The sequence below is a fragment of the Chelon labrosus genome, assembly GCF_963514085.1.
Source record: "Chelon labrosus genome assembly, chromosome: 14".
Lineage (NCBI taxonomy): Eukaryota > Metazoa > Chordata > Actinopteri > Mugiliformes > Mugilidae > Chelon > Chelon labrosus.
In genome coordinates, this window is record NC_140347.1 from 11,236,305 (window position 1) to 11,249,589 (window position 13,285).

A 13,285-nucleotide genomic window follows, 5' to 3' on the forward strand; every position below is an offset into this window, starting at 1 on the left:
AGATAAAATCAAAAGTCAGTCAAAGTACAGTCAGTTGCATGCAAGCAAAACTGTTGGGTACCTTCAACGCGTATGTTGAGATCACTGAGGTTTCTGCTCAGCTGCTCAGCCAGGGTGAAGGTCTCCAGTGTGTCGCTGTCCAGTTTGCTCCCTAGATTCTTCACAGTGTTCTCCTGGAAAACCACAAGAACATGACATCAGCCTGGGACTATAAGGGGTTTCACACTGTTGTGTTATGTTGGTCTGGAAATGTTCATAGGATGTGATCATCTACAACAAATCTCCTTCAAGTACAACATGGGTGTTTTGAAGCTTCATCTTAAACTTAATAGAGCAAATGAAAGATGGTGACTTCTCTGACCGATTCTCCCAGCTGTTTGATGTCCAACACCACGGCGTCCATTGCCTCCTCCAGCTCACCAGTATGGGTCTTCATCACAGATGACTTGTTTCTCCAGTCTTGAAACTGGGTCTGAAAGCAAAGCCATTCAGCAACTCTATCAGATCAAAAGAGACGTTTGGATGCTGTTCACTGCATTCTTTGAATTAACATTAATCTGCTTCAGTACAGATGTATGACTTGATGTTACCCAATTCTTGTCAGAAAAGGGGTCCGGCTATTCAAGGCTAAAGCTTGGTGACTTCTCCTTGGTCCAGCATTTACACTGTGCTCATTGTTTTATATGTGCACGTACCTGCAGTCGGTGAGCAGTGTAGTTGTAGTATTTGATTCTGTCGTTGGCAGCAGCACCTGTGGAGATGTTCAACACTCCAACTTTCAGCTGGTCCAGCGTCTTATTGGACAGCCGCAAGTCCCCAATCAGACTCCAGATGCAGTCATCGCAGCCTAAAACCGGAAAGAAACTTGAAATGAGAAGCCCTTCAGACAATTTTTAGTTTGTGCTCTTCTGTCAGGGGATCTCTTTTACTGCTTGTTTGTTCCACTTACTGCTGTTGCACAGGTTGACTGTTGAAGACTCTGCCAGGCATTCTCCGGTGTGCATGTCGCAGTAGCCACTCTCACAGTCGCACTCTACGAAACAACAAATGCAATGTCAGACAGAGGGTTCTCCTCATATTAAATTCTTGGTAGACCAGAAACAATTCAGTGCAGTTATCACATATACAGTATATCAAGACACACAGATGGTCATTTGGCTTAAGGCCAGCTCATCTGTCTTGCGGTCCCTCTAGTGTCGGGCTGATTGTTTTAGCAGCTGTGTATGTTAGCTTTAGGTTGCACTATGATTTCATCCTACTCTCTGCAGAGAGCCTCCAACCACAAGGTCACGGCTCTCAGCAGAGGCCTCTCTGACATCATGAGCACTACCGCAATAATGGGCGTGGGAACATGTGCGTTCAGCCGAGCCTTTTTCTCTGGGAATCTACATCGAGTGCTTCAGCAAATTGTCCATAGGGGGCAAGAGAATATTTAGCATGTTCTGTAAAGGCATTCGGCTTACTCTGGCAGCCGGAAGGGCTGTAGTCCCAGTACCCTGGGAGGCAGCGCTCACAGTAACGACCTCCGGCTCCCGGGCGGCACGGGCAGCTGTGGGTGACAGGATGACAGGTGGAGCGAGTGGATGCTGGCGCACATTCACACATCCGACAGCCCTGACAGCTGTGGAAATGAGAGTAGCCGTCCTAGAAGAATAAAAACATTGTTCATTGAAAATTAGGCAGTTCAAGGTTGCTTTTATTATTATAAATGTCGTGTTTGTAATATCATGCACACCAGTGAAATTTGGAAACGAAGCGATATTACGAACTACCAATTTGACGATAGCGATGGTCAAGTAACAGTTTCACTACTTTCTGTTGGTGTGATATTTTAAAACTACACCTGTCTCAAACACTTCCACTCATATTATTGCCTCAGCCTTAAGAGTGAGGGTTCGTATGGTATTTACGTTTTATCAGCGCAGCGACTTTTCCGAATTGCACACGAATTGTTCCTTTTTTCTAGGGATGTACCGAAAAATTTCAGCCGAAAAAATCGCTGTGGTTGTTTCTTGCATCATCATAACATCCTGTTTCGGCCGTGTTGTTTTGGCGATAAATTTTTGGCCGAAAATGGCCCGAAAGTGTATTTTCGGTTTGTCGGCCGGAACTTTTATCGCCGAATCAACGCGTGCAAGCAACAACCGCAGCAATTTTCGTCCGAAAATGGCCCAAAAGTGCATTTTCGGTTTTTGGCCGAAAATTCTCGGTGCATCCCTAATTTTTTCAGCTGCCAGTCCAAACATTTCCAATTGAAAATACCTCAACTGTGGAAATTTTTTTGGAAAAGCGCTGTTGTCACGCGTGTTTCTCCTTTCTGACAACCAGTCAAACAATACGTAACCCTGGTAATCAAGAAAATGGAGGAGCACGTCTGTACACACCAAACTGACATCTCTCATGTCTTCCTCTTCACCTGATAACACATTTTTTAAATCAAGTTACAGTTAGACTGTTATCAGAACTATAGTGCAGCTCAAGGATATTTAAAGCAGATGGAAGGATGTGACCACAGAAACAGCAAGAAAAAGTATGTTGCATGTCATATTATCCCTTTAAACCCACTCTACATGAGTTATTTCCTGAAGAAGTATCGTCTGCACTGAGGAGAGGTATGCGGCTTGTCTCACCTCACACCGATCACAGAGTCGTCCGGTGACTCCCGGCTTGCAGTGACACACTCCGGTCCGGTCGTCACATGAAGAGGTGCCACATTTGTCGCACTCGCACTCTGGGACAGACACACAGTAGTACATGCAGTGATGAGAACGCTGGAGGACAAATTACGTCACAAGCACTATGGGAAGGGATATTTTTGGACTTACAGGGCCCCCGAAAAGCATATGGTAATCCTTTTGTCTATTTTCTTTACATAGTAGCTTAAAAGGTTGTCGACAAATACATGTTGAACGTGTTATCTTTAAAACAGCTGAGACGAGATGTGAGTATATATGTAGGGGGGTACTATGCTGACCTGGAGGAACAATAACTGGTTGTATGGCAAGAATGTAAGCCACAGCAACTGTGTTAACAAACTTCAATAAACATCAATCGAGTTGGATTTCACAGAACAATAAGCAACAACAATACTTTAATGGATCAAATGTCTCTTGAGTGATGGCTGTGGGAGTTTACTTGCTGCCCCCACCTCTGCAGTTCTTGGCGCTGATGGCGTCACCATAGAAACCTGGAGCGCACCTCTCACAGTTCGCGCCGGCTGTGTTCCCCCAGCAATGCTGGCAGTGGCCCGTCACGTTGTGGCATTCGCTGACGATCAGGTTGGGGTCCGAGTTGCCGTTACAGTCGCACCGCTTACAGGAGTTACCAATCGCCATTGGGTTGCCGTAGTAACCTGGAGCACACCTGGATATGGGAAATGGCAGATGAATGATAGTGTCGCTGCCTGCCACAAGGAACAGCAGCGAAGGAAAAATCCGCCATTGGGTACTCACTTAGAACTTGGTGCATGCCAGCTCTGCTTTTCGACTAAGTTATTTAAATAAACTATGGACAAGGGGACGTGTGTGTGTTCAGCTGTTCATTACATGCAGTGGTGATTGGTGCCTATTTTTTATGGTGCGTAAATTACAAAACAACTAAAAGCACTTGAGAATTAGTAGTACCAGTTTCTAATAAGGCTGTGTAATGTGTATGTTAAGGTTTTATAAGACGTAACTAGTGACTTTATTAAAGGGGAATTACCGTTTTTTACAACCTGAACCTTATTTCTGGCATAAAATATGATTGTTTACTCACCCATGTAACTTCGGACGATATTTAGATCTGCGTATATCCATATAGTGGGAGTGACTGGGGCACTGAAACGCAGCCTCTAAATAACGCATTATTTGCTGCAAAACTCGTTTAATTCACCAATAGTTTGGTATGATACACTAGTGCTATTCCCCGTTGACTCCGGAGTTACCTGTTGTCTATTCGCAGACGTGCAGCGGTTTGTTGTTCTTTGGCCAGCTGTTCCTCTCTCTGCCTCATCCTTTCAACGTGCTCCTCATCCGTATACTCTACAGGTAAACAAGCCACGTGGGGTGCACATGGCGCTCAGAGATGACATCATCCAGGTCAGAAGACATCATCCGGGGCCTGTAGGTCAATCTACAGACCCCGGATGATGATAACAGGCAACTCCGGACTCAACGGGGAATAGCACTAGTGTATCATAACAAAATATTGGTGAAATTAACGAGTTTCGTGGCAGATAATGTGTTATTTAGAGGCTGCATTTCGGTGCCCCAGTTTATTCCCACTATATGGATATACGCGGATGTAAATATTGTCCGAACAACTCCAAATGACACCAAAGTTATAAGGTGAGTAAACGATTGTATTTTATGCCGGAAATAAGGTCCAGGTTGTAAAAAATGGTATTTAACGGTTTTTAAAGTATTTAAAAATGATTTTTATGTCACTTACATGAACCTTTTTTTCGGTTTGTGTCAAAGTTTTGTAAAAGCCCTTCATCTGGCGTTTATCCAGTCAAGGAGTAATGAGGTTACGTTAATGATCCATGAATAAATGCAAATCTTTTCTCCTGCTTTCTAATAAGCTGCATCATGCCTGCATTTATAAATCATTAGCAATGGGATTGTCCAAAAATCATGATCAACAATGCATTAACAAAAAAAGGACAAAAACATTAGGGGTGATTATTGATATCTTGCGACTGAAGCCATTACCTACACCAGCTGTTATTTCAAATTTGGCTGAGGCTGTAATTTGATGGTGCAGGCATGCTGCAGGGCGTCCTACTCTAACTACATCGGTGTGAATATTGTGGACGTGAGTTGCCCTGAAGCCCATGAAGCTCTTGCGCAAATCAGTATGTTGTTATTTTCATTGCATTTATTCATTTTCTGATTAATCGTTCAAAGCCTCCTCAGCGCTGACCTCTCACAGAAATGTCCGGCGTAGCCCTCTTGGCACTTGCACCGTAGAATGGCAGCTCCTCTGTCACAGCGCACCGCGAAGCTGCCCGGACACACAGGGGAAAGTATTTCAGAGATGACTTACTGCTTGCCAACACCCAGTCTTGCTGCTGCAAAAACAAGAACGGGCCAGCTTACTTATTGGAGGGGACGGAGAGGGGGCAGGCGCATGGTTGGCAGGAGTGGCGTCCGTCAGGGGTTTGAGTTTGTATGTAGCCGTCTTCACACATTTCACAGAAATCACCTGTACTGTGGTCCTTGCAGTTCTGGAAGGAAAAACATTGCACGTTGACGGCGCCATTTCTTAACCTGGATATTTTTATTGAGCAAAAACCAGTGAGGGAAACTTACTATACAAACGCCAGTGATGTCTTCACAATAGTCAGCATGGCCTTTGCAGTTACACGGTAGACACTGTTTTTGCTCGCTGAGGAAAAAGTTCTTTGGGCAGATCTGCAATGAACACAAATGTAAATGATAAAAAAGTGAAACACGAGTAAAAAGAACAGAACAGAACAATCAGGGGTTTAAGAACACAAATCTCAACAAAACACAGACCCCAAGATACTTGAACTCCTCCACCTGAGGCAAGACCTACTCCCCGACCTGGAGTGGGAAATCCACCCTTTTCCGACTGAGGACCATGACCTCAGACTTGGAGGTGCTAATCTTCATCCCAGCCGTTTCACACTCGGCTGTGAACCGCCCCGGCAAGAGCTGGAGGTCGTTGTTCGATGAAGCACGGAGGACCACGTCATCTGCAAAAAGCAGGGACGAGATCCTCCGATCACCGAACCCGACACCCTCCCCCACCCGGCTGCGCCTAGAAATTCTGTCAGTAAAAGTTATGAACAGAAGCGGTGACAAAGGGCAGCCCTGGCGGAGTCCAACCCTCACCGGGAACAGGTCCGACTTACTACCGGCTACACGGATCTAACTTGCACTCCTTTGATACAGGGACTGAATGGCCCTTAGCAAGGGGCCATCCACCCCATACTCCCGGAACACCTCCCACAGGATGCCTCTGGGGACATGGTCATAAGCCTTCTCCGAATCCACAAAGCATGTGGACTGGTTGGGCAAATTCCCATCTCCCCTCTAGCACCCTAGCGAGGCTTACAAATTTGTTCTTCTAAGTGACAAAGATTAGAAGTATAGATGCATTACAAAAGCAGACACAGCAGCTCTCTGCAGTTGGTTTGTGGACAGTCATGGCTAAGACAAAGGAGCTTGCTGAGGACCTGCGGCTGCGCATTTTGGCTGCTCACGAGTCAGGAAAGTGCCATAAGGCCATATGTGAATTTTTTCAAGTTCCAGTGGCTACAGTGCAAAGTATTATTAAAGAATACAACATGTTCCACATTGTGGAATATCTCAGAGGACGTGGTTGGAAGCCAGGAGGATAGCGAGAGAGGTGAAAAAGAATCCAAGGATCACCACCACGGCCTGAAGGTGAATTTGGGCTCTGCTGGTGGCAACATCTCAAAGTCAGACAGTCCAACGGACATTGCACACTGCAGAGAGCTGCTGTTTTTCAGCTGTTGAGTTGATTAAAACAGCTGTTCCCAATGAATCAGGGTGATTAAGATGCTTTAGAACAGCTTGGACTATTTGGGACGGTATAGAACTTTGGATTTTCCCATAGACTGTGACAGTTTGCAAAGGGTATGTATAATTTTGGACATGCCACTTCTTGTTCAAATGTAAATAAAACAATGATGCCTGTTGTACATCAGCGAAAAAACTTGCTGGTTGAATAAAAGTAACTTTAAGTCAAATTTTGCCACCCTTGCACAGAAAGCCCTTTTAAACAATGCATCCTGTCTGACGTTTGTTCACTAGGGCATACTCGGGATGCTGTGATGTACCCATACACACACACACACACACACACCCTTTGAACATCTTTGGACTTTTGAAAACTGCACCATTCAGTGAGGCGTACAATAGCACTTTGTTTGCGGTAGTCTGTAAGAACGCCACAGTTTGACCTCCTTGTTCCACTCAGTGAGCTGGACATTGCTGCCGTGCATTCGGAACGGCATTCCACAGACACACATTAGTGAATATGACCACTTGTGATTCATACGTTCCTTTGATTTATTAACAGACGGGCTTTGAGACAAAGACACGATTGTATGTCCGTCTAATGTGACATCCTGCAAACAGAAGCTCTGATTCTTCCTGCGGGCCCTTTTCCTGTGGGTTTCCCTGACCCACAGTGCACAGCAGAGCCATTCACCATTACAGAAATAAACACCAAATGCGGCGGCCTTACATGTAAACATATCCTGGAATTGGACTTAATGACGCTAGTTGGTTCAATAAAATTTACCCAAATGGGGTGGAACAGTGGAATGGTGGTTAGCACTAGTGCCTCGCAGCAAGAAGGTTCCGGGTTTGAATCCAGGCCGACTGGGGCCTTTCTGTTAGGAGTTTGGATAGGCTTCAGCCCCCCCCCCCTCCCCCCCATGACCCTTCACAGGACAAGTGGTTATAGAAATTAATGAGCCAAGCCATTAGGAGTAGTAAACCTCAAGTTTATGGTTTAACCACTGCAAACCATCCTAGTTACCATTTGTAACACCACTTAAAACTGTTTTGCAATGACTCAGATCTCTTAGCTGTGTGACAGCCTGTGATGGGTCCAACAGCTGCAGTGTGTACACACAGGGGAGCACAGGGTAGGGGGGTTGAGAGTGGGAGCAAGGCGATGGAGCAGATGGTGTAGAGGTAAGACATGGATGTCTTTAGACCCCTCTAAAATGAGAGGAATGTGTCTTTATTAGATGCTATGACTAAACAGCTTCTTGTGTTTAGACGTCATGAACTTGAAAAAAAGGTACTGTCCCACCCTTTGGGACATCTGTTATTTGTCTGCTTTTCCAAAAATTAAATGAGAATACTGACATGAGTTCCATGTCCATGCCTGAGTTCACCGAACACGAGGTCAGTAACATACAAACGCAAGCCTCAAAAGTATTAAAGGGGAATTACCGTTTATTACAACGTGGACCTTATTTCTGGCATAAAATATGATCGTTTACTCACCCATATAACTTTGGTGTCATTTGGAGTCGTTCAGACGATAGGGATAGCACTAGCGTATCACAACAAGATATTGGTGAAATGAACGAGTTTCGTGGCAGATAATGCGTTATTTAGAGGCTGCATTTCGGTGCCCCATTCACTCCCACTATATGGATATACACGGATCTTAATATCATCCGAACGACTCCAAATGACACCAAAGTTATATGGGTGAGTAAACGATCGTATTTTATGCCAGAAATAAGGTCCACACTGTAAAAAAAACCCTGTAATTCCCTTTTAATAACTCATAAGCTATAAACACATGGAGCTGGTCATTTATCTTTAAAGAATTTGAATTGTCGGAGACTGAATAGCGAACAATGCAACATGCAAATATGTTCAAGGCTGCTCTGGAACAGATGATTTTGTTTTTATGGACATGTTTGTTTGGTTAACACTTTTCACTTCCTTCATTACAGACAGGTTTCCAGTTCCATAGCCACTGTGTGAAAACAAACAAGATCCAAGAACATTCTCTTTTAGTGTGCTTTAGAGTTAATTGCAGTTTGGACAGAGCCAGGCAAGTAGCCAATATTTCCCCTAATGACTCGTCACTTTAAGACCTCTTTCTTTTCCAGTAATCTTGTAGAAGTGAATCTAAAAGCTGGGAGTCAGACATGAAAATGAAAAACAAATGACATTTTTAGTTTTCTGTCACTTGTGATCCCACTGAGCAATGTGAACTATTCTGTGGTCCTCCCACTGTGCCCATCCTGACGGGAGAACAATGCAGACATTCAACACGTTATCTGGCCTCTTTCTGTTTTCAAGTGAAGCAGCCTTTTCCAGTGATTCAGTCACTTTTTGCCTCTGGCTTTTTAAGTATCTGTCTGTTTTGGTGTTAGTTGGGTTTTTAGGCCCTATCTCTGAGCTGGTATGAAGCACAAAAACAGGATCTGGCCACACTGATGAGCCCTGTCCAAAGTCAACACACTCTCTGATCATATAGCTTTCAAACTGCGCAGCCATCTCCGTGTTGTGTGTGTATGGGTGGAAAATTAGTAATGGCAGTTGGATTTGTAGGATGTTGTTTAATGGCGATAAAATGTATGTGTGTCTTTAGAGTTTTCCCAGAGTGAGGAAATTAAATGGATTAAACGTTAAAGCTTGAAGGCCGAATCTCATTTCTGCCTCGCCAACGCCAATGTGAGACCAGACACTGGATTAAGTCATGCTAACTCCTCTAAACATCCTCAGGATGGAGCGGATCCTGGGTCATGAGAAACTCATCCTAACTCTGCACAAACAGTCTGGCGGCAGGAGCCAGGCCTCCTCTCAGGGGACCAACAGTTCAGAGAAAGCTCAGGGAGAAGTAAACACATACAGTATAAGAAAAACAAAGGAGAAAGAAATGTTTAAATTGATTAGTTTAGCCTTGACAAGTTTCTTGATTGGATGCTCGTACGTTGTATTTGACCTTTTTACCTTTTACACACTGCCCATTTTATCTGGTGTCATTATGCTGATGACCTTCACTCTGTACTTGACACAACAGCGAGTGGAACTTAGAGAAGACACCTGAATGAGTGGGTGTGTAGGATCCTGAACAAAATAAAACCCCATTTCTGGGGCGCTGCACGTCAAGTCATGGCGTAGGTTCCGGAGCTACACTGTGCCTACATCGTCAAAGTGACGCTGTACTATAAATGAAGATCAAAACACAATGGCATTACAGGAAACACGACTACATTTCAGATTGCGTAAAGGGTAGGGACAACACTTCTTGTTTCTGACTGGACAGAACTCGTGCTAAAATATAAGATGATGTGAGTGGCTGTTCTGCTGCCAGTCAAGAAATGACGCATTGTGAATGGTCAGCTACGCGGACACTGTGATGCGCTTTGAAAGCAGACAACATGTACTGTCCACATTGTGGAAAGAAGTAGGAGTCGTTGACCCGTCTCCTCAGTCCTAACTCCTTCAACTGTGCGTTCAGGGTTCCAAGGGACATGCCAATGTCTTGATGGGTTGAAAGCATATCAAGAATGACATTATATGTATGTCCTCTTTCAAAACATTCCTCTATCAATGCCGTCTCATCCTCCATTCTTTCCAACAAGGTTTAAAACACGGACACAGCTGGGTAGAAACAGGAAATGACGTTTCACTCTCGGGTTCTGTCCAGTCAGAAACAAGAAGTGTTGTCCCTACCCTTTCCGTAATCTGAAATGTCATTGTGTTTTGTGAAATGTCGTTGTGTTTTGACCTTCAGGGCCACCGTAGCGGCAGCAGTAAAACATCAAAACTGTACCACAAACCAGCCTGTCTCATAATATATATATATATATATATATATATATTTGGGTTGCGTTTTTTCAAAGGTGGATCAGGACAGATAAAGTAAAACCAGCAATCACAATGTTGCTGTACAGTAAACCCTTCAATACGGCGTAGTTCAGATTGAACCTACATCCTTGCTTGTAAAAAACATCAAGATGGGTTAACAAAATCCATTAGCAAAACCCTAGATTATGTTCAGTGACAACTTCTACACCCAGTACTACCCTTTAATAAAGCTTGCTCTATTGTTTAAGATGGTTAGACAACACTTGGATGAGATTGGATATACAATATATTCAACGAAATACTTGCTTGTGTGTGTGACATGTCAACTCTGGTGTCAAGGTCAGAGGTACTACACAATCTCATACCTCAGGCCCCATTCCTTCTACCAGACTGCATTGGAACATGCAGGTGTGAATTGTCCAAAATGGAACCATTCCATAGTTTTTGGTTCCCACCAACATATGGTCATGATGTTACAGCGGATGTGTCTCAACAGATGCCTTGGGCTAATTTATAGTACGGCACTGACTTTCCAAAGTGACTCAAGTAGCACCATTACAATAAGAGAGGGCAATCTTCCTCAGAATGTTTTGTTGTTGTCTTAAATGGCTACTTGTGATTTACCATTACTTAATCTTTATACTTTCTCAGAATTTGCAGCTTTGTCTCTAACAAAGAAAATTAATGTGGCAATTCCAGACTTGTCACAGTCTATTGGCGTAGACTTCACATCCCTCAAGTGTACGTAGTTGAGTTTTTGGCATAACCTTTGATTCTACACATGGAGCCACTTTGGTCTATGGTGCAACCCTGTATATCTTACAGTGTGGCGCACTTGTTGGTTTGGAAAGGGCTCTGATTGCTGGTTGAGATACTAAACAGTTTTTATAAAAACCAAAGGGTAGCAAACGAACATAGTGAGGAAGTACATCAAAAGAAGTGCAACTGGTGGATCTTTTGATGGTGGCGGCATATGTCACCATGCAACACATGCAACATAGCTGCAAAGTTAAGAAGACTGGATGAAACTGTTAACTATGCTGCCCCATATGATAATAACAAACCCATGACTTAGGGTCTTGCTTTTCCTTTTACATTGCGTGAAAAGATCACATGAAGCAACTTCTGTCCTTTGCATTTTGCATGGGCATACACTTAACGGAAATTACATTAGTGGAAAAAATGGTCTTTTATCAAATCTAGAGACAATACGACAAAATGATATCTACCTAGTAGAGCTACACTGAGCCAAGACAACTGTGTTTTGTGTATCAGTATTAATTGCTCTTACTCCCTATTGTGATCTTTTTTCCTCTCTGGGCTGTTGCCCAATATTTGGCAGCTGGTTTCCATTAGGGAGAAGTCAGGGAGGGGCAGGAGGGGCATGACAGCAGCGCAGACAGTAACTCACAGCCCATCTGAGCTTTAAGTTCGGGTTATCCTAACATGCGTGAACACAAAGCAGGACCGTAGCGAACTTTCAAAGCCCAAACACATGGAAATCCTCATAGAGCTCTCTGGACTTGTTGCTTACAGTTTCTCACCTTAATATGTGTGCGTACATGGTTATCAGCATCATTATATACATGTACATTATAGCAAAGAAAGTGAAAGACCAAGCATAAATGCTGTTAGCCTGCAGTCAAAAAGAGGCAAAACTAAATCTCTCTTACTTCCAGCACCGACTGTTGCTGTTCCCCCAGCCTGGCGGCTGAAGCTGGATAGGCAATCCATGAGAAGATGTAGAGAAGGCAGAGGCAGGACAGAGATTTAGCAGCCATATTTATGTTTGCCCAGTGAGCCCCCTTCTCTGTTTGAGTCTCAGTCAGTGTCTCCTGGCCACTGGGAAGCGTCTGGGCAGCTCCTTGTGCTCGTGCTGCACCCGTTGGCTTCACTTTTCCACCGCTCACAATGTCCTGATGCGGCACAGCGCCTAGTCCCGGCCCAGGCTGAGTAAAACAAACTTGTATGGACTTCCTCCCTTTCTCTCTCTCTCTCTCTCTCTCTCTCTATCCCTCCTCCCTGCCTCGATCGCTCTCCCCTAGCGGACTTGCCTCTCCCCTGAGCCTGCGCCTAAATCACATACAGATGGGAAGGCTGGAAAGAGTGAGAGAGAAAGAACGGCAGAGAGAGAAAGAGAGAGAGAGGCACATGAGCAACAGAAGGCTTCTGTCTATTGAGCTATTGAGGCTCGACTCAGACAGCGTACCCATCCAAACTGCTTAGCCCTGCCTCACCCCCCACCCCCACAACCCAAGTGGCAGAGTCAGACTGAGTGTTAGTTCCTCGTCTCCATTTGCAGGGCCGTGGCACCCTTTTCACCTTGGGCTCAACAGGCACCACCCTCCCTCTGCTGTTCCCCCCCCTTTCCCCTTCCCCTCTATTCGGTCAGTGTGGGCAGGGGGTCTAAAGCCTCAACACTCACTCCGCACTCCACAGGCAGAAAAGACACAGCTGCTCCAATATCCTGGCCCAGCTCTTCCGTGGCAGCCCCAGACATGAGCTCTGTGTTTGTTTTCCAAGGTCGGCCCATCAAAAGCAGCTAAATTTACGGACACTGTGTGAAGCTCTTAACAGGAAGAGCCTGTGTGTGTGTGACACTTCCAGCACAAAGGAGGTATTGTAAGGGTCTAAAAACAGTAGTTCCCTAGGATGCGCAACTGCCAGATACTGTACAGGCAATGTTAAAGTTTACCTTTGCACATGCTGAAATTCATGACTCCACAAAGACTGTGGGCAGTTCCAAATACGTCCAAGTTATGCCGCGCTGGCCTGTCGGACCATGTGGAAGATGTATGTCTCAAGTGACTAATAAACAGGTTGTCACATTCCAGTTATGTATGGCAGAAACGTCATCCACACAAGAGCAAAACAAGGTCCCTGGCACCTTTATATTTACCATTATGGACAGAAAGAGGGTTAAAACCATTCTTGGGTTTATTTTTGACAATGCCAAGTGGTTA

General features: G+C 44.6%; 1 protein-coding gene across 2 annotated transcripts in view; it reads right to left on the reverse strand.

Annotated features, from left to right (window-relative positions):
- Window positions 1-12,383, reverse strand: part of lama4 (laminin, alpha 4) — a 29,809-nt gene extending 17,426 nt beyond the window's left edge. For both annotated transcript variants that reach the window (XM_084560064.1, XM_084560063.1), the window contains exons 1-11: window positions 11,996-12,383; window positions 5,295-5,396; window positions 5,082-5,209; window positions 4,906-4,986; window positions 3,149-3,363; window positions 2,631-2,731; window positions 1,464-1,644; window positions 950-1,033; window positions 696-847; window positions 362-472; window positions 62-173 (exon numbers count right to left, since the gene is read on the reverse strand). In XM_084560064.1, coding sequence (XP_084416190.1) covers window positions 62-173; window positions 362-472; window positions 696-847; window positions 950-1,033; window positions 1,464-1,644; window positions 2,631-2,731; window positions 3,149-3,363; window positions 4,906-4,986; window positions 5,082-5,209; window positions 5,295-5,396; window positions 11,996-12,103 — 1,375 coding nt within the window. In that variant the 5' untranslated portion in view covers window positions 12,104-12,383. The remainder of the gene's footprint in view (window positions 1-61; window positions 174-361; window positions 473-695; window positions 848-949; window positions 1,034-1,463; window positions 1,645-2,630; window positions 2,732-3,148; window positions 3,364-4,905; window positions 4,987-5,081; window positions 5,210-5,294; window positions 5,397-11,995) is intronic.
- Between the last annotated feature and the right edge of the window lie 902 nt (window positions 12,384-13,285).